Below are 21,683 nucleotides of genomic sequence, written 5' to 3'. Positions count from 1 at the left end.
TACAAAATAGGGCTAGGGATGTGGCTCAGCGATCGAGTGCCTGTGAGTTCAATCCCCGGTACCAAAAAAAAAAAAAAAAAAAACACTAACAACCAATAAAGGAAAATATTCATACTGGGTACTGAAATAAAATTAAGAACTTGATCAAGGGCCGTGGTTGTGGCTCAGTGGTAGAGCACTTGCCTAGCACATGTGAGGTACTGGGATTAATCCTCAGCACCACATAAAAATGAATAAATAAAATAAAGGTATAAAAAATACAAATTTTTAAAAAAGAACTTGAATCAATCAAAAGGCATAAGAGTATGGAAGATGAGCCTCAAGATTAAAAAAAAATGATACTTCCAACATATAAAACTTACCAAGATTGGCAACCAGATTATACAAAGAACTTTTACAAATCATTAAGAACAAAATCAATCGAATTTAAAAGCACAAAGGACAACACAAGTCAAAAACAGGCTCAGCCTCATTACTAGTAGAGGAAATGCAAAGTGAATCCGTAGTGAGATAACTGTTTGACATCCACCAGATTGGCATTAAAAAGTCTGACAGTTCTAAGTGTTGGTGATGAGGAGAAGTAAGAGGAACATTCAGTGAAATGGGAATAGAAACTGATAATCATTTTGGAATACAATTTGCAAATCTCTAGTAAACTTGAATAGGCACATATCCTACAACCTAATATCTCTAATACACACTTTCTAAACTTTAAAAATCATTATAGCACACTTTAAAAATCATCAAGCAGCTTGGGGAAAATAGACTGCTCTCTGGTCTGATGGGTCAGGCCTCCCAAGTTCTTACAAGCTTCCCTGAGAACTCTTAGGGTCAATATATCACCTTACCATCTGGGAAACTGCTCTAAAGAAACTCTTTACATTTTTATCAGGAGATATGTACAAGAATACTCAGCAATATTGTGGTAGCAAAAACTTAAAAACAACCCAAATATCTATGAACAAAATAGACTAGATTATAATAACAGATAATTCATATAAATGTAATACTTTAAGGGAAGCATGAACATGGAAGAATCTCAAAAACACAACGTAAACCAAAGAAGTTTATAAACACTATCATCCCAATATATACAAGAATCATTCCACTTATGTAAACAAAATTAACATAAAACGAAATTTTTAAATAGGTCAATCTAACTATTCTACCACATTAGATAGATGCAAATTTACTTTTATGCCCGTCATAATTCTAAGAAAATAAATTATCCTTCAGGCAACAGATCAAGTACACCAAAACAAAAATACAGGGAACATTACATTATATCTTATATTGAGAGTAACTCACCTGCTATCCTTACACAACACTGTGTTTTTCCTGGCTAAAAAAGATAGATTTGAAGAAGTACTGCAAAGAATCAGTGTAAATGAATGCTTCATACAAGGAAACTCCACATCAATAAGAAATGGAAGTCTACTGAAAAACAAGTAGGGGACCTTTGGTTTAGAAAATTAACATACCAATGATCATCAGCAATCAGCACCCCAGATAACTGAATATCATGGCTTGAGTTTGATTTATACTTTCCAACTGTAGTTACTCCTTCTTTTATCATATACAGCAGCATCTCTGATAGTTGTGGATCTTCATTCAGATTAACAAGGTTTGGCAAGTGGTTGGCCATTTGAAATGTAATTCCAGCTTTCTGGTAGAAGTCAGAAAAAAAATAATCTTAACCACAGCATGAAATTATTAAATTCACCTAAAATGAATATCAAGTTAACCATTAGAACCATTCTCTGTGAAGTCTCAATAAAGTAAAGGTTTCTTGGGGCTGGAGGCATAACTCAGTGGTAGAGTATGCTTAGCATGAGCAAGGTCTTGGGTTCAACTCCCAGCACCAAAAAAAAAAAGAGTAAATATTTCTTAGAATTTCTCCTTTGTGATTTGTCTGTGACTGTACCATCATACTCAAAGTTTTTGAGTTCTTTTGACATTTCTTTGTCCTTCACAAACCTCAGTCCACTTATATATCAGTCCACTTATATATCAACCCAGCATCACCTGTGTCTATGCTTACTGCCCGATTGTTTTTAGAATGAACCAGTTCTTTTTGTTGCATTATCAAGGGCCATTGGCATAATTTAAGCCCTTATAAACTCTCACCAGAACCACTGCAGCAGTAGTTCTGAACTACTGGATCACCCTAACAATTTCTTCTGTTTTCAGCAATCTTCCATCCTATACCATATTAATTATCCTAAAAGAAAATGTCAGTTCCCTGGACACAAACTTTTTTTTTTTTTTTTTTTGGGGGGGGGGGGAGGAGTTACCAGGGATTGAACTCAGGGCCACATGCTCACTGAGCCACATCCCCAGCCCTATTTTGTATTTTATTTAAGAGACAGGGTCTCACTGAGTTGCTTAGCGCCTTGCTATTGCCGAGTCTGGCTTTGAACTCATGATTCTCCTGCCTTAGCCTCCCGAGCCACCAGGATTACAGGAATGCGTCACTGCACTTGGCTGGACACACACTTTTTGATGCCCTTTTAATTCCTTTGGATAAAACTTAAAGTCCTTAATATAAAACTACCCATAACATCTCTTTCTAATTTTATGGCCTCATATGAGCTGCTTGTTCCAATAAACTGATCCACACAGTCTCTTCTGAGGGCATATTAAACTTTCCCTCCTTTACTCTCACATATTTCCCTTCCTACAATGTTTTCTTCTTTTTTTCTGCTTATCAAATTCTGACTCAAGCTTCAAAGCCAACCTCATATTGCACCACTTCTATAAGAATGGACTGGTCATTCCCAAGGAATTTTCCCTCATTCTCCTGAATTCTTAAAATACTCCCCTACTACTTATTTGAAATAGCTTTGCTGCCACTACCTTTGCTCTTGACTCATCTTCTCCAATCTCTTTTAGAATTTCACTCCACTAAAGAGTTCTGATTTCAATGAAAATGTTCAAGTACTTTCCCACCCTTTAAAGAAATAAAAACAAAAAAATCAAACTTTACTCAACCTTACAGCCCTTCTCCCTGTAATTTTCTCATTTTCAAAGAGTTCCTATGTGTGGTTCTATTTCCTTTCTGTCATTTTTCAACTCACGGTCATCTGGCTTCTTCCTTTATCACTAGAATAACCTCATAATTTCACAATGCAATGCACATATTTCTGAAAGCTGGGAGTCTTTTGGGGGACAGGGGGAATACCAGGATTAAACTCAGGGGCATTCAACCACTGAGCTACGTGCCCAGCCCTATTTTGTAATTTATTTAGAGACAGTTCCACTGAGCTGCTAAATGCCTTGCTTTTGCTGAGGCTGGCTTTGAACTTGCCCTACGGTCTTAGCCTCTCAAGTTGCTGGGATTATAGGCATGCACCAGTACACCCAGCTCGGGAGTCATTCTTTTTTTTTTTTTTTTTTAATTATTAGTTGTTCTTGATTTTCCTTTTTTTTTTTTTTTGTAGCGGGGAGGCATCGGCACGGGAATACTAGGGGATTGAACCCAAGGGCACTTTACCACTGAGCTACATCCCCCGCCCTTTTAATTTTGGGACGGGGTCTTGCTAAGTTGCTTAGAGCCTCACTAAGTTGCTCCGATTGACCTCAAACTTGCAATCATCCTGCCTCAACCTCCCAAGTCACTGGGATTACACATGTGCACCACCAGGTCTGGCTTGACTTTTCCATTTCTATCAATACACGCATCTAAAATAACTCCTGATCCTATCAATTTTACCTCCTTTAATTTCCTGAATCCAACTCCTCCACTATTTCTATTGACAATGTCTTATGCCAAGCTGTCTTCTTCTCTTAACCACAGCAACAGCTTCCTAAACAAGTAACAGTGCTTGTCACCATCAGTCAACTTCCTCCTCAAATCTACCTTTTACTCTAACAGAAGAATCTATTGAAAACATCCTCTGCCCATGTTGCTACCCTTCCACTTAAAACCCATCAGTGTCTTCCAACCCCCTAAATACAAGTTCCTCAGCACATCATGATCTGAATCTTACATCTTTCTAAAGTCTAAACTTTGTACCAACTTCAATTTCCAACTACATGAAACTTCTTAATTCTCTGACATCCAAGCTATTTGTATCATGGTATTACTTAGAAATTTTACTTTGTTAGTCTAGCAAATTCTTATTCACTGTTCAAAACTCTGCTTACTTGCTCTTTCTCTTTGAAGTCATCCTTGATAACTACCTCCTCAAAGTTAATTATTCCCTTTTCTCTCCTGCTTCTCTGTTTTTGACATTCTTTTCATTGCATTAGAATGAACCACATGAAGCTGCCAGTGATGAACCTTTTTTTTTAACCTATAAAAGTGGCATTTTCATGTGGTTCCATGTAACCAAATCACACCGCAGTCTTTTAATTATAAGCTGAGAGCTAATTGTACTTATTCACCTTGGCCTTCCCTGTCCCTGTATTTTTTGTGAAACCAAAATAAATTTAATAAGATAATTTGTTTACGTTTTAATTTTCCAACCAACATACAATTTTGTGGGGGAGTGGGAACTGGGGGTCCAACCCAGGGCTTTGAAACTGTGCAAATGTGGGGCAGACACTTTGCCACTGAGCTACATCCCAGCATGGAAATCACAATCTTGATCTTAACATTTTTTCTGGGTGGGGGAGGGTGTTACTGAATGAACACAACCAGGGTGCTCTAGTGCTGAGTTATAGTCCAGTCCTTTTTATTTTTTGAGACAGGGTCTCATTAAGTTGCTCAGGCTGGCCTGAGACTTGCAATCCTCCTGCCTCAATCTTCTCAGTCACTGGGATTACATGTATGCACCACCATACCCAGCAACAATTCTTTATATTTATTCTCTATATGATATTGCTCTGTACACAATCAGTATACAATAAATATTTGAAAAATTAAATTTATGTGTGTGTGTGTGTGTGTGTGTGTGTGTGGCCTTTATTATTATTTATTTGTTTTTATGTGGTGCTGGGATTGAACCCAGTACCTCACCCATGCTAGGCAAGTGCTCTACCACCGAGCCACAATCCCAGCCCTTTATATCTTTATTGGCATTTTTCTTTCATTTTTAAATTAGTTTAGAAAGTTGAAATGTTACCTGTAACTCCTTTGTTTCTTCAAGTTTTCTTTTTTCAGCTTGTTTAAATTTTTCTTTCCATACTCTTTTCAAAACAAACAAAATAATAATTAAAAGAACAAGATATGTAAGACTGAGAATGAAAAGACAATCAATAAAGATTAGGGAACTATTTAATAATATTTGAAACGATAGTCTCAAAGTGGGCTGCTCTATTCGTTTGGAAAGTGGGGAGAAAGGGCTGGGGCTGGTGCTTAGAGGTAGAGCAGCTGGTGTGAGGCACTGGATTCAATCCTCAGCACCACGTAAAAATAAATACATAAAATAAAGATACATTAAAAAAAGAAAAAGAAAGTGGGGAGAAAGATACACTGAATATCCTCTTAAGGTTCCTCTGAATCCTACAATCTTGCAGCAATACATTTACTATTTCACCTTTGCATTTCTGCCATGTCTCTCTCCTGTTGATGCAGTTTCATTCTTAAGGATGTTATTTCTTGCCGACAGAGCCTGTATCGTTCAGGATCAATGTTCCGACTGTTTCTCTGAGCAGCTTTTAGCTTTTCAATTTCTGCTTTCAATTCTAAAGATTTGTAAAATGTATGATTAACAGCATTTTATATATAAAATATAAAAATTTCCACATTAGGCATACTCTTCTATTTTATTTGAAATTTTAAATATTACTAAATGAAATAGAATATTTGGACAAATCAGCTTAACTTTACTTATATGATCTATAAATTTCTACTTATCCTTGCCGGGCATGGTGGCATACACTTGTAATCCCAACAACCTGGGAGGCTTAGGCAGGAAGATCATAAGTTCAAAGTTCAGGAGATTACCAAGGTACTTAGCAACTCAGGGAGATCCTGTCTCTAAGTAAAATATAAAAAGAGCTGGGGATGTGGTTCAGTGGTTAAGCACCCCTGGGTTCAATCCTTGGTACCAAAAAAAAAGTTCTACCTATCCTTAACCTAAAACAGTGCACCCTTGGAGAGGGATAAACGGCACTATCAATTACAACAGCATATAAACTGAGACTGTCCTAAGCAAACCCTACTCATAAGAGAATTTTGACATCAAAAACATTATTTTTCAAGCTGGAATTCAGAATACTTTTTTTTCGTGGTGCTAGGAATTGAACCCAGGGCCCTGTGCATACGAGGCAAGCACTCTACCAACTGAGCTATATTCCCAACTCCAGAATACTTATTTTTAATGAAAACAGTTCCATTTATAAAACAGAAGGGATATAAAAAAAGAAGGATGAACTAAGAGAAAACTGATTCTGCTCTGGTTAACACCTCTGAAACATATATTACCTTCTTGCTGATAAAAAGTGCCAGAGGACAAAGGCATACAAAATGATGGTAGCTCTACTTAAGTTAAAATTAAGTATGAATCAAATGAAAATTAGGTACAATGCAAAGTACAAATCAAGATTCCTTGCAGGTGTTCAAGTCTATCATAAGTGGATGATTACCAATAGATAAGTAGAGAGCAATCTTTAGTGTACATGAGATTAGGCCTATGCTAGAAATTCAAGCTCAAGTAGAGTTTGGAGGAACGAACTAAGCAGAACTAATAAATGGAATGATAATGAAGAAAAGGTTATAAGAGAAAAATAATAAATAGCTGCATTGTTATTTTGTGCACACAGCTATGACTCAGTCTATAAAATTACTTTTTTATTATTGCTATTACTCTTTACCCACACTCTATTTCCTATGGCATTTTCTGACTGTGTTCCCCCTTATCATTCATCCTCTTTCTCAGTGTCCTTCTACCTATCTTTCTTCATCATAGATTCTGATGACTAGAATCTATTATAAATATATAAGGAAAAATATTTGATTTTCTTTAAATTGCATATTTTGAGACAAATTAATGTTATTCTATGGCAAACTAATTTTTAAATTTTGAAAAATTTATTCACCTCTAATTAACTTAGCATTCATATCTTCATTTACTTTGGCAATGTTGACTATCATCCGGGCTTGGTTAGCATATCTAAGTGTGCTTAACGTTTCTTCTATGTTACTGGCAGCAGGACTGATCGTAGCAATCATTGCAGTTTTTGAATTTCCACCTAGACTTTCTTTTAACAGCCTTCAAGGAAAAAAAAACTGCAATTAGACTTTGCTTCTACAACAGCATACTATCAGTTATAATCTAGAAAGCACAAAATAAACTAGCATGGCATATAGTACAGATTTATACTCTTCACTCAAATACCACTTAAAACTTTTTGGTATTTGTAGATAATTTTAGATCTCAAATACTTTTTTTCTCTGACATTTTGTATGTTGTTTCATAAATCAATAATCTGTGCAGAGATTTTAAACTATGTTTAACCATCAAATATTTAGTAAGGCACCTTTCCCCATACTAGACTGTGAGCTACTTTAGGAAAGGGATCATATGTCTTGGTCATCTTTGTATTTCTGATGGTATCACAACCATTTGAGGCAGATGCTCAATAAATGTTAAGAATAATGAATGGATAAAGAAAACCTCAGTACTGTATTGTATGCAGAATTTATAGAAAAAAAGAGACCATAAGACTTCAAATATATCTTTTATTAAGGCAGAATAAATTTCACTATTTCTGATTTTCCAAAGGCATGAAAAACATCAGAATTTCTCTTATAGGTATCAAAGTGGCAACCACGTTAAAATTAACCAATTATAAAGATACAGTGCTGTTAAATAGTGATACAGTCCTGATCATAGTTGTATACAAATGCTCCTTGACTTAAGCTGGGGTTACATCCTGATAAACCCATTGTTAATGCCACACAGCCCAGCATCATGAGTACATTATTGATTATCCCTTTAAATTTCCAAGTCCAGCTTCTACTAAACACATGTCACTTTCACATGATAAACATCATGAGTCTAATAACCATTGTAAGTTGGGGACCATCTATCTATATTAATGTTTATCAAAAGTTAATATTAAATGAATACAGATGCCACCTCAATGGATATTCACTAATGAACACTTATTAAGTATCTATGTGCTAGCCATTGTATAGTACGCAAACAAAATTATTCAGTTTCACTTTAAATAAATAGCAATGTGTGATAATATCATAATTGTTAGACACTAATAACAATTAAATATAAGAGTAGTTGTTACTGACCACTTCTTTTCTATCCCAAAGTTGTATGAATCAAGTCTATCATTCTCTTCCCCACAGTACCCACTGTATTTCATGTAATTCTTTGTACTTCAAAAGATACTTGCCAGCTGGGTGCAGTGGCGCATGTCTGTAATCCCAGTGGCTTGGAAGGCTGAGGCAGGAGGATCACAAGTTCAAAGCCAGCCTCAGCAAATTAGCAAGGCCCTAAGCAATTATTAGTGAGACCCTGTCTCGAAATTTAAAAAAAAAAATTTTTTTTTTTAAAGGGCTGGGATGTGGCTCATGGTTAAATGCTCTTGGATTCAATCCCTGATACAAAAAATATGTGTATAAAGAAATACATTAAAAATTTTATAAAGATACTTGCCATGTAAGTACAGACTCACGATAAGGAATAAAAACCCTCTTTCCATTTGCTTGTTCAGAGAGTGCAGATATAACCTTTCCCAAAGTTAGCAAGGATTTGTTAATGCTGACACCTTCCTGTATATAAGGTAAAAAAAATATTTTTTTTTAAACTTCTCAGCAACAAATTTATTTCACAAAATATATTTTCCCCCTGGAGCTCAATACTAAGTAAATAGTTTCTGATATTTAAACTTCAACTTTCGAATGACTTAAAATTTATTAATTTTCTTTATAAAGTAATCACAATCAAAAAGCATGTATCTCTAAACCATCACAAGGTAGTCCATAAAGTACAGGTAAAGAGACCTTTTGGTTATGCACATTCAATTTGTACTCTCCTAAAAATAATGCCCTCAGGAATAAATTTCATCAAAATGAGAAGAGCAAGGTGGGCAGTTGTGTGTGTGGGTAGTCCTAGCTACTCAGTAGGCTGAGGCAGGAGGACCACAAGTTCAAGAGTTTAAGGCCAGAGTGGACAACACAGCAAGACATCATCACAAAACAAAACAAAACAAACAAAAAACCACAAAACATGAGATCATCATTCACCTTCAGTCGATCTCCACTAGTGTGGGCTACAGAGCAGCGCTCACTGCCGGCCAGATCTATCAAGTTTATGCGGCTCGTTATTCTGTGGTCATGTTCTTCCCCTTCCACAAATTCGGTCTATGGTGAAATTATATTAAAATAATTTAAGTTCTTCTATGACTTGCTATCAGTAGAAGTTTTTAAAGGGAAAGTTATTCAAGATTATAAATCACTAATTTATGTTAAAAGCTATCCCTTTTTTTTTAACCATCCATTTTTTAATCTGCAATAATTTAAAAGTCTGCAGAAAAGAATATATTGAGCAGTAGATGGATTATGCCAAACTAAGAAAAATGACTTTGAAGGGATTAAAATCCATCACTATTCAGTTATATTAAGCAAACAACTACAAAGAAAAAGACTTAATACAAAAAGATGTATTATAATAAACAATTTAAAATCAAAACAAATGCCTAACAGTAAAGAAAAACCTAAGGAATTGCAGTAACCAATGGGATATTATCATATAGCTTTTAAAAATTGTCAAGGTTGGATTTATGGCTCAGTGGTAGAGCACTTGCCTAGCACGCATGAAGCACTGGGTTCGATCTTTAGCACCACATAAAAATAAATAAATAAAATAAAGGCATCGTGTCCATCTATAACTGAAAAAATATTTTTAAAAATTTCTTTAAAAATTGCCTCTGCAAAAATTTTAATGCCATAAAGTTATTAGAGATTTTGTGGATTTGGTTTGTGTTATTGTAAAATAACTGAAAGATTATAAATAAAAATGTTACAAGGGTTTGAGTAGTGAAATCAATGGCTGCATTTAAAAAAATCTTTTATTCTGACATTTTTACAAATACTCTATAATTACCATATATTACTGATAACATAGTATTATATTATATAATGATCATATCATTGACATAATAAACAATTATTAGTTTTAAAAACAATGAGAAATAATATCCTACTATATATACCAAAAGTCAAAGTTATTATATTTATTCTTAAAAGTTACTTATCTTTATGTAGCTATATGACTTTACTTTCACCTTTTGATTTACAGGAGAAAGTAAAAATAACAAAAGAAATATATTTACTCTCTCACCTATGAAAATAATCAACAATGACACACACAAAAAAATACCTTGGTCTGGGTCATCACCAGGGTAAAAACTGAATGAGAACGGGAGCTTTTATCATTCATGCCAGTGGCAGCGGTTGCTCTTTGTTTATTTCCTAATTCTAGCCAACTCTAATAAGAAAGAAGGAAGTTCAGATGATCAGATTATAATTTATTGGGGAAAAAAATTAAGGAACAACAAAGTTAAGAAAGCACATTTGTTTCTTATATACTTTTGTAGCACCCATTTAAAATTTATAAAATGAAATTACATATATGCGTTAATAATTTGTTAATAAAATACAATTAATGTATTTCTTTTTTAATCATTTTATTCCCATTGCCTATTTTTTTCTGTCACAGAAACTCAAATCAGGAAATAATAAACTTTTTAAATTAATACTTAGCAAACAAAATCAGGGTAACCTTGTATTTATGTAAATAGCAATAAAGAAGCAATATTTTCATAAATATTTATAATTATTCTATCTAAAAAAAGAACATAAAATATAATCAATCTTACCTGGATATCAGAGTAAGAACTGACAACATTCCTATTTTTTAAGAAGTAGAAAACAAAAGAAATTTTACTGATTGTTCACATAAAAATAGTCTTTCAATTACAGAATTACTCTCTGAAGATCACAATAGTCTAATTCACAACATTATACTGCTCCCAGAATCTTTCATTTTCCCTATTATTAAAGGGCAAAAAATAAAATAATCTTTTAATTTTACTAAAAAGTATGATTTTTCTAAACAAAGTACCTTAGTATCTTATAATATTCAAGTCTAAGTCATGACACAAAACTATATATTTTAACACATATGTATATGCATAGGGACATGTCTGTATGGAAATGTATAGATCCAAAAAGAATCTCAAACTTATTATATAGAGCTGAACTTACACTGAATCACTTTTCCTTTATTTTAAGAAAAGCATTTGGAATGTTGAAAGATAAGTAAATGACCCTTGGCATATATAAAACACAAATCAGCACCTTCTTCCCTTTTCAGTTTAAAGTAATGGTATAAAAAGCAGGTTGAGCTAGGCATAATGACACATACCAGAAATCCCAGCCACCTAGGAAGCAGAAATAGGAGGATTGCAAGTTCAAATTCAGCCTCAGCAACTTATCAAGGCCCTAAGCAACTTAGTGAGACCCTGTCTCTAAATAAAATACAAAAAAAGGACTGGGGATGTAGCTCAGTTTTTAAGCACCCAGGGTTCAAACCTTAGTACCCAAAAAAAAAAAAAAAAGGAGACTGAGAGGAAGATTTTATCTTAACTTTATCTTAATAAGGAAAGAAGAGGGTAAAGGGAGAGAAATCTATTTATTTCACACTCAATTTAATCAATACTCTATTCCAGGCACTTTATAGGTGCTGTGAAACATACAAACAAATATAAAAATTAAAAAACTAACACTCTATATGGAAAGAGGGAAAATTTAGTTGGACCACATTAAGGGTAGAAGGCTAAACCATTATCCAAGGTTCAGAGATGGGAAGGCTAATGAGAACAACAGTAAGGATCCAGGAGAGCAACAGTCACTCTATCTGTTCCTCCTCCCAGCTCTTTTGGAGCCCAACACTTACATCGACAGTGCTTCAACATATGGTCCGGAAACAGGATGCTCCCTTACTCTCAGCTAGTAGAAGCAAATATTGGCATCTTTAAGAGTATGACAAATATTTCACATAAAATATGATTATAAAACTTTTTTTTTAATACTTTGAGTTCAAGGCAGAGATTTTCTTTATCCAGAACTAACTACAAAGATTCTCAAAAAACAAATCTGTCAGGCACTAAAACTGCTTTAATACCAAAACTAATTATAGTTATACAATATGCAACAATATCCTCTACATCAAACGTCTTATTAGTTTTTTATTCTTAAATCCTATAATAACAATTATTTATGCTTTCCTTTAAAACAAACACTAAATTTCAGACATTTAAATTTTTCTTCATTTTCATATTTACATTTTAAACTTTGTGACCAAAAAATTTAAAATGCAAGGAAGTTATAGAAGAAAACAGCATTTTTGTTTAAGTTTCTTAATGTTGCCAATAGTAAACTACATAACCTGAGCAAGGAAACTAACAAGATTTTTATTTCTAGTCAGGAACAGTGGCACATGCATATAATTCCAGCTAATCTGGAGGCTGAGGCAGAAGGATGTGGAAGGCGGACTTCACGTTTGAGGCCAGCATAGGCAATTGAGGAGACCCTGCCTAAAAAAAAAAAAAAAAAATTTAAAAGGACTAGGGATACAGCTCAGTGATAGAGCACCCCTTGGTTCAATCCTAGTACTCAAAAAAAAAAAAAAAAAAAAAAAAAAAAAAATTCATTTATTGTGCTGCAAGCTTCTCTGCAAAATTAAAAATTTTTGAAATTCTAATAACAGGGCAGGGCTATAGGTCAGTGGTAAAGCACTTGCCTGGCATGTGTGAGGCACTGGGTTCAATCCTTAGCATCACATAAAAATAAAATAAAAGTATGCTGTCTATCTACAACTACAAAAAGATTTTTAAATTTCTAATAGCAATGATTCAAAAAGTTTAAATAATTATTTCACAGATTATCTATAAAATATAAATTTGCTAAATAACCCAATGAAATACATATTCCACTATAAAAATATAATTTTTAAAAACTTGGGAGTTGGGACTATACGTAGCTCAGTGGCAGAGTGCTTGCCTAGCACGTGTAAGGCACTGGTTGGATCCTTAACACCACATAAAAATAAATAAAATAAAGGCATGCCATCCATCTATGACTACAAAAAAAATTTTTTTTCTAATTATACTGCTTTTGGATTTACAGACTATTAGAAATTTTGTGTTTTACTCACACCAACTAAATGTTAGAATACCTTTTAACTTTTACAAACTTGATTAACATAAAAAGTGGCTAAATCTTAACTAATTTAATTTCTACCAGTGATAATATTCAGCTTATTTTCTAAATAGAATACCTTTTAACTTTTACACAACTTGATTAACATAAAAAGTGGCTAAATCTTAACTAATTTAATTTCTACCAGTGATAATATTCAGCTTATTTTCTAAATAACAACATAGTTACACTGTAGTCCCAGGCATTTACTATCATAGAAAATCATTTTAGTAAAACTTTAAGCCATATTATCCAAATAATTCACATAATTGTATGCATTTGTAAAAAACAGAAATTTTAAAATAACAATAATTGTTTTAATCTTACTGGTTGCTTCCTCTGTCCATTTTCACCTTTACAAACCAGAAGGTCATGAATTTTTTCATTGTATACTTCAAAGAAGCTCATTTCAAGGTGATAGCTGATCTAATAGAAACAGAAACACAGCAATCAATTATTTTTAAATTCTTTGCATGTTTTGCTGCCGCAGTCCGGCTGGCTGGGCAAAATAACCGGGGGGTGACGAACAACTTGTGTACATTGATACAGCAGGAGTGGGAGCCGTTTATTGTAGGACAACAGAGGTATTTATACATTCCACACAGCTTATCTTAATTAACATAAACTAGATACAGCAGTCAACCAATAAGGAATCTATGCCAGGCGCCATCCTGACTTGTTTACGGACTCTAACATTTTGCAAATCAGTGATACAGTCATTCCATGTAAAATTTAAACCTCCCAGTTCTGCAAAATCATTCCAAAGACAGCTGCCTTCACTTCATTTATCTCTCCCTGATTTACACTACCTTCAAATTGTTCTCCCTCCAAAATCTGAACAGTCAACAGAAGACCCTCTGCTCCACAAGCCCATGGCTTCCTCACTCTTCTATTCCATCTAAATTTGGCCTCGAATCACATTTCATCTTAAAGCCTCCAGACAATTGTGTTTCAATTTATCCCAAGTCCTCTTTTATTCTCCATTTAATTTCTGGGGGTAGAGGAAAAAGAAGGTAACGAAGGTGCAATGTACCCAACAGGAAGAAAGAACTCATCAAATATTTAATTGTTTTTCCTCTCGTGTTCTCAGTAAATGCCCTTATAATCACTCTGGTTCCTCTCATCCTCACCCCCCTCACCCAACAGGCACCAAGTCGTATGTATCAGTCCTATTTACTAAGATCTCAGTGTTTGCTCCCTTGTCATCCCCTACTGTCACTACCTAGTTCAGCTCCTTGTTTTGTCTTATCCAGATCAAGTCCCACAGTTGGTCTTTCTCCATCCAATCCTACTTCCCTTCAATCCATTCTCCCATTTCGGCCAGAGCTATCTTTTTTTAAAAAGAGTAAATATGCTTATATTATTTCCCTGCTTAAAAAACTTCCATAGCCTTCTAGATTTCCAGAAGCTTGGTTTGTTAAATACTTCTTGAGCCAAGTTCTGCCTGCCTCCCTAGTTTCCTCTCATCACCCTCCACCTCAAATTCCATGCTTAAAACAAAGTAAACAATTTATAGATTTCTTGCAAATCTCTGCACAGCTACTCCCTCTGATTGAAATGTCCTTCCCCTCTTTTTTCTCAACCTTATAATTGCTAAACTGCCATGTCCTTCAAAAACAAACTAAGTTGCCCTATCTTCTAAAAAACAACAACAACAAAAAAAAAAAACCTTGTCTCCCCCAACCTTACATGTTCTCAAATTCCTATTCCTGCTTGCTCTGGTTTGAATGTGTTTCCCCAAAACCCATACATTGTAATGTTTATGTTATTTAGAGGTGGTAGTGAGGCCTTTGGAAGATAATTAGGGTTAGATGAGGTCTTGAGGACTTAGGGTAGGTCTTTGCAAAATAGAATTAATGGCTCTATAAGAGACCTGAATTAGCACACTCCTGTCTCTCATCCGGTGATACCCTGTGCCATGTTATGAGGCAACAGGTAGGTCCACATCTGATGCTTAATATTGAACTCCCCAGTTTCCAGTACTGTAAGAAATTTTTTTTTCTTTATAAATTACCATCTTTTGTATTTTGTTATAGCAACAGAGAAAGGAGTAAGACAATGTCATCATAGTGTTTACTCAAATTCACTAGCATTCAATTGATTGTACCTGGATGTTTACTGACCCAGTTTTCCTATTATAGTCCCTTGACTACAGGGGCTAGGTCTTCTAACTCAATATCCCCAAATATAGCACAATACTTTCTCAATTTCCCTTATAAAAGTATAAATTACAAATTACAAATTCCCAGGCTATACTCTAGACTAACTAGAATCTTCAGAAAAGATTTTTAGGATCATGTGTGCATCACATGCATGCACAGACATGCACACATACCACTGACCCTGCCACATTCCTTATGATTCCCATGATCAAGCACATTTGAGAAAAACTGGTCTAAGAGATCGCCTAGCAACAGGAGCTTCTCAGTAAACACTTGCTGAACATAAGAATGAGTAAGTGAAAGGAGAAGCCAGCATGGAACTGCTCAGCTACAGTAGAGCTGAAAAAGCACGGCTTATAAAGTTGGATGTGGGTTCCAACTCCAGCTTCACTACTCTCAGCTTCACATCATTGTCCAAGAGTCTGCCTGCTGTCCTTATTTAAGTGTGTGCACCTGCTTGACTACAGAGACAAATGTAAGAGATATAAGTATCACACTGTGAGCCACCATGCATACACAAAAGGAATTAAGCAAAGAAAGAGAAGACAAAAGAGAAAACACCTCCATTAATGTCTACCTATAAGAATTGCTTCTGAATTTAGAATCCCATCCCACCCTTTCTACACCTCTGTTCCAGGGAAGAGTGTATTAAGCATTTCCTCAGTGGCTGTGACACTGATTTGAATTTGAACATACCTCTTGGGTTTGTTTTTTGGCTACTTGAGCAAAAAGGTCTTCACAAAATCTTGGAATTATTCCTGGTTCGTCACTAAATCCCATCATCCTGAAAAATACATTATAAGGGAAAAATAACACTAATTAGTTTGGGGATTTTTAAAAATTCTTTTTGGGGAATCCTGGGCCTCATGACGGTGCTACCTAAGAAAGTCTTCCCCCCACCCCCACTAGCCTGGTCAGTGGTCAGCAAATTGGAGGAGGATCCAGCAGGAGTCTTTAAATGTGAGATAAAATGTCTTGGTTGTACCTGTTTGTGGTTTAGCTTTGTATTTAAGCAAACAAACAAAAAAAGGAAATAAACTTGAAAATTATTTGTCATCATAAAAAAAAAAAAAAAAATTCTTTTTGGGGAAAGGAAGCTGCAAACAAACTAATTAAAGTTCATAGTATTTAAGAATCAGAGGTCCAAAGCCAAATTTACCTTAATCTAAATCTTTATTTTACTAATTATTAGATGTGACCTTGGACAAAATACTTAACCTCACAAAACCTCATATTCCTCTTCTGTAAAATAGGAATAACAGGGTATCTAATTCAAAGGTTTGTGAGAATACAAAAGGTATAAGTACAGTGCCTGGAATTCAGTAAGAACTCAATGCTAATTGCTCTTAAAATTCTGAATATTTCTTTCTAGGACATGTATTATTTTATTTGTTTATATGCAGTACTGAGAATCAAACCCAGTGCCTCACACATGCTAGGCAAGCGCTGTACCACTGAGTCACAATCCTAACCCTACCTTTGTTTTAATATTTCTTTTAACTGACAGTAATTACTTATATTTATGTGGTACAGTGGTATATTTCAACACATGTATATAATGTGTAATGGTCAGATCAGGATAACTGGGACATTCGTCCCTTCAGACATTTATTATTTCTCCATCCAAAATCTTCTATTAGTTATTTTGAAATATACAATTAATTGTTGTCAACCTTGGTTATTCTATCATGCTATGTCTTATCTTTAATTGACTTAAAAATATTTCATTGGAATTTTTTAAAAATAAAACCAGGTACTTGTATAAGACAGAAATAAAAGGGAAAGCTATCTATTACTTGATATATAAAAGTGTCCAAAAATTTCTAGCCATGTTTTTGCCCAATGACAATGGCTCATACAGGTTAATACAGGATGGATATAAGTTCCTAAGATCTGCCCAACACTAGACAGAGACTAAGATTCCCTACTATTAATTCTCATAATATAAAATAACCTCTCTGGGCTTCAGCTTATACAAGAAATATAAATTGTAGTAAAAAAGCCAGTAATATTTAAAAGGTAAATCATCTCCTGCATATACTAAAGCCCAGAAGTAAGTAACTCACCAAAGTTTGAAAAACTGGTACATAATAATGGATGAGACCAGAGACCAGATCTGTGTGGTTTCAAAACTATATTCTGGTATTTTTCTCTAGAAATGGGGATTGAACCCGAGGGCTTTTTACTCCTGAGCTACATCCCCAGTCCTTTGGGGTTTGTTTTGGCTTTTTTTTTTTTTTTTTTTTTGAGACAAGGTCTCAAAAGTTGCCCAGGCTGGCCTTAAACTTGTGATCCTCCTGCCTCAGCTTCCTAAGTTGTTGGGATTACAGGCATGCACCACAGTGCCCAGCAAAAACTATATTCTATTGTTACTTTTCACAAAAGAAAATTTAAACATTTCTAAATAAATACATGTGTAATACAACTTACGTGTATGATTTTCCAGAGCCAGTCTGACCGTAAGCAAAGAGACAGGTATTGTATCCTTCAAAGGCTCTTTCTAGGAGTGGTGCCGCCAGTGTCTCATAGACTGTCTTCTGGTTGGCATAACGAGGATGACATTCATCAAAAGACCAGAATGAAACATCATAAATAAAAGTATAAACTTGTTTCATGTCCAGATGTTCCACAGATATTTCTTCCCCATTCATGAAGACCACTTGGGATGCTTTTTCAATCTTCTCCCTTTTAAAAAAGAAAAGACAAGTTACTGTAATTATTGTGAATACTGTTCCCACAAAATATAACAAAACACTAAAAACTAGTTAAATTTAACATTGCTCCAAGGTAAGGTAATTCTTTAGTTTTATGTAAAAAACTAGGAAACCCAGTTCAAATGGGTTTCAGATTTCTTTTCTAGAAAACTTAACTGGCTTTTACAACATCTTTCCTCTTTTTCTCTTGAACTCTATAATCTATCTACATATTTTAGTTGAAATCTGGAAACATCTTTATTATAAAGAGGTTTTGAGGTACAAACATATATAAAGCTGGCAAAAAATACATTTCAAGAAGTTTAAATCATAAGTCTCTTGGCAACTAGTTGTTGTCACTGTTGATCCAAAGGTCTCTCCTTCCGCTAGATTTTTTCTGTTAAATCACAAATCTTCATGTCTATCCTTCTTCCATCTCAGACCTAAATGCAATTCTTTCACTTCTCTAGATCTACAAAACAGTATCATTCCTTGTCTGGCCCTAGATGTTAGCCCCTTCAATAGTCTCCTACCCATTTCCCTTAGAATCTGCTTTAATTTAAATCAAATTTATTCTGAAACCATCTGCCTCATCAATTTGACAAGTGCCCCACCTCTGCTTTTAGGGCTTGTCTGAGTATAGAATCAGGCACTTGGACTCTTATTCAGTTCTCTTTAGTGTGGTCATCTACTAGTTCTATTCTTCCTGTTGCCTCTCTTCCTTTCATGGCTCTTAAGGCTTTTTCTGTTAGGTTTCCTCACTTTCTCAAAACAACTCACCCTATTCTCTCCCTTTATCACTAACCCATTTTTACTAAAAAGGCCGTTAGCACAATAAAGTCCTTTATAAAATAAGCTGCCTTTACCTATGACATTTTAGGTCCAAACTGGAGGCTGCTTCCTCAAAGCAGCAGTCACCACATCCACTTCCAACTTGCTTAGATACACAGCATCAAGTTATGAGAAATTTTAAAAAACTATAAATAAATAGAAGAAAGACCAGAGAGGAAAGGGAAGAGGAAAAAGAAGGAGACTAGAGAAAATGAAAATACCAGGGACTGAAATAGAGCAAATTATATCCCCTACATGTGCAATTATGTCAAAATGAACCACAATATTATGTATAACTATAATGCATTAATTAAAAAGGAATACATATCAAACTAAAAAAAAAAAAAAAAACTATTGAACCTGAAGTTTTTACTATACTTCCTTGAACGATCTTAAAATAATTAGATTCCACATTCACATTTTATCATATTCATTGTTTTTTGTTTAATTTTTTTTTTTTTTTTTTTTTAGGTGTAGATGGACACAACACAATGCCTTTATGCTGAGGATCGAACCCGGGTCCCACTCATTCTAGGCGAGCACTCTACCGCTGAGCCACAATCCCAGCCCAATATTCATTGTTTTTAACACTATCTTTAATCTATGACTATCCACCCACAGTCACCTTTGAAGAATAAATTTTTTGCCATCAAAATAAATTACTGTATTTATCACCACATATATCAATCACAGATGATGATGCTGTTGATCACCACTCTAAAAAGCATTCTGGAAAGACCTCTTTGGGAAATGAATGACCTGTTATCGCTCTTTTTAGGGGAAAGGTGGAAGTTTCAGTCATGGAATTGAAAGCATACTGCATTACAGAATTAAGTCATTCATTCAGACTTCTTAAGAGCAATATATCTAGAGAAACTTCCATATACAAAATACAATTACAATTTTTACAGTCAATCATAAAAAATAACATACTACAACTAAACCTAAAAGTTTTCTCTAAAAGTTAAATAATAACTCTGTCAAGGACTGGGGTTGTCACTCAGTGGTAAAGTGCTTGCACAGCACATGTGAGGCACTGGGTTTGATTCTCAGCACCACATAAAAATAAATAAATAAATAAAATAAAGGTACTGTGTCCATTTACAACTAAAAAAAAAAAAAAGAGGGGCTGGGTATATAGCTCAGTTGATAGAATACTTGCCTCGAATGCACAAAGCCCTGGGTTCAATCCACAACACCACAAAAAAAAAAAAAAAAAAAGAAAAGAAAAGAAAAGAAAAACTCTACCAAGCCAGGCACAGTGGCATACTGCTGTAATCCCAGTGGCTGGGGATGCAGAGACTGGAAGATTCCAAGTTCAAAGCCAGCCTCAGCAATAGCGAGGTGCTAAGCAATTCAGTGAGACCCTGTCACTAAATAAAATACAAAATAGGGCCAGAGATGTGGCTCAGTGTTTGAGTACCCCTAAATTCAATTCCTGATTCCCTCCCCCCCAAAAAAAATTCTTCCAACAATTTTGAAAATGCAAGACTTTCTAAAAGCAGAGAGGAATTAAAGACACTTTACATGGTGCTGGCTTGGTCTTAGATTTAGAATGCATAACATACCTTTTGCTAAAAGGCCTCACACGTACTGCGACTGTCACTTGACTATTCTCCACTTTCAAAGCATCTATTTCTATAGTGGTGTTCGGAACTATAGTTTCTTCTTCAGGAGGGAGTGTATTTTCTTGTGACCTTTCCCTTTTATTTCCAAAAAGAGATATTTTGGGACTTGGCTTAACTTGCAGGCTCTGCACCCTATTTTTCAGTATTGATGTAGCTGGGCTTTTAAACTGAGGTGTGCTGTGCTTTGGTGTCAATTTGTGTTCTGTTATACATTTCACAGGGGTTCTTTTTTCGAGGCTTCCAAATTTATTTGAATCTTTTGCCGCATCCTTCCCCATATTTCTATGATATAAGTTCCCTGTTCCCGACACTTTGATATCAGACTTATTCTGAACAGTTTTCACTGCCAAGTATCCTGATCTAACAACTTCAGTTGAACCCTGGGAGCCACTGGGTGCTCTATTCCTTGAGTGATTAAGTGTAACATTTTCATTTGCCACACCAGGGACAGAAAATGTTTCTTTATGTTTCCCATCAACCATAGCTTCAGTGTCTTTTGGGTCTTCAGCTAAATGAGCAGAGGATGCAACAAAACAGTTTTTGTCACTATTTATAATCTTCACATTTGTCCTAATTTCCAGAGAAGCATATCTTTTTTCTGTTTCATCTCCCACACTCTGTGTTGTTTTCCCTTTTTCCACAGAATCTGCTTTAGCACGTCGCTGTAATGTAAGATTTTCTGTTTTTTCAGTTGTGTCTCCCAACTCACAGCCAAGTAAAGATGACTCTTTGTTCCTTGTGGCTCTTCTCTGAAGTGTCAATCTACCCACAGGATTAGGGGTAAGAGGCATATCTCCTGTTTTTTTACAGGCAGAAATAACATAAGTTCTATTTATGTCTCTGATTTGACCTGCAGATCTCAACAATGGATCATCATTTTCACATTCTGACATATCTAATTTCAAATGCAGCTTAAGTTGGCTACTATCGATGAGTGCATTCGGTGATGATCTCTTGGAGGAAGAAGGAACTCCAAGGACTTCACTATTATTTCTATTATGAGCAGTGTGTACTGACATTTTGGAAGCAAATTATTTTAAAAAGAAAATTATTAAGAACCTAAGCTCTTCTTTATATGCTCATTTGACTTCCAGCCATTTTCTATGTATCGTTTTCAAAAAAATATCTGCTAAAAAAAAAAAAGATTTAGGTTGCATAAACTACAAACAAGCTTTAAAATAGAGGGATTCTGCAATTTTCA

The 21,683-nt window shown here is 34.8% G+C and overlaps 1 protein-coding gene across 1 annotated transcript in view; it reads right to left on the bottom strand.

Annotated features, from left to right (window-relative positions):
- Positions 1-21,501, bottom strand: part of Kif14 (kinesin family member 14) — a 61,175-nt gene extending 39,674 nt beyond the window's left edge. Inside the window, exons 1-13 of the mRNA XM_027945681.2 lie at positions 20,423-21,501; positions 17,761-18,015; positions 16,027-16,114; positions 13,496-13,594; positions 11,865-11,917; positions 10,786-10,816; positions 10,287-10,394; positions 9,152-9,268; positions 8,562-8,677; positions 6,985-7,157; positions 5,481-5,628; positions 5,067-5,130; positions 1,482-1,666 (exon numbers count right to left, since the gene is read on the bottom strand). Coding sequence (XP_027801482.2) covers positions 1,482-1,666; positions 5,067-5,130; positions 5,481-5,628; positions 6,985-7,157; positions 8,562-8,677; positions 9,152-9,268; positions 10,287-10,394; positions 10,786-10,816; positions 11,865-11,917; positions 13,496-13,594; positions 16,027-16,114; positions 17,761-18,015; positions 20,423-21,501 — 2,516 coding nt within the window. The remainder of the gene's footprint in view (positions 1-1,481; positions 1,667-5,066; positions 5,131-5,480; positions 5,629-6,984; positions 7,158-8,561; positions 8,678-9,151; positions 9,269-10,286; positions 10,395-10,785; positions 10,817-11,864; positions 11,918-13,495; positions 13,595-16,026; positions 16,115-17,760; positions 18,016-20,422) is intronic.
- Positions 21,502-21,683: the final 182 nt, after the last annotated feature.

This window comes from Marmota flaviventris, chromosome 12, assembly GCF_047511675.1.
Source record: "Marmota flaviventris isolate mMarFla1 chromosome 12, mMarFla1.hap1, whole genome shotgun sequence".
Lineage (NCBI taxonomy): Eukaryota > Metazoa > Chordata > Mammalia > Rodentia > Sciuridae > Marmota > Marmota flaviventris.
Note: the sequence above shows the minus strand (reverse complement) of the source record. Positions and strands in the feature narration are given on the sequence as shown.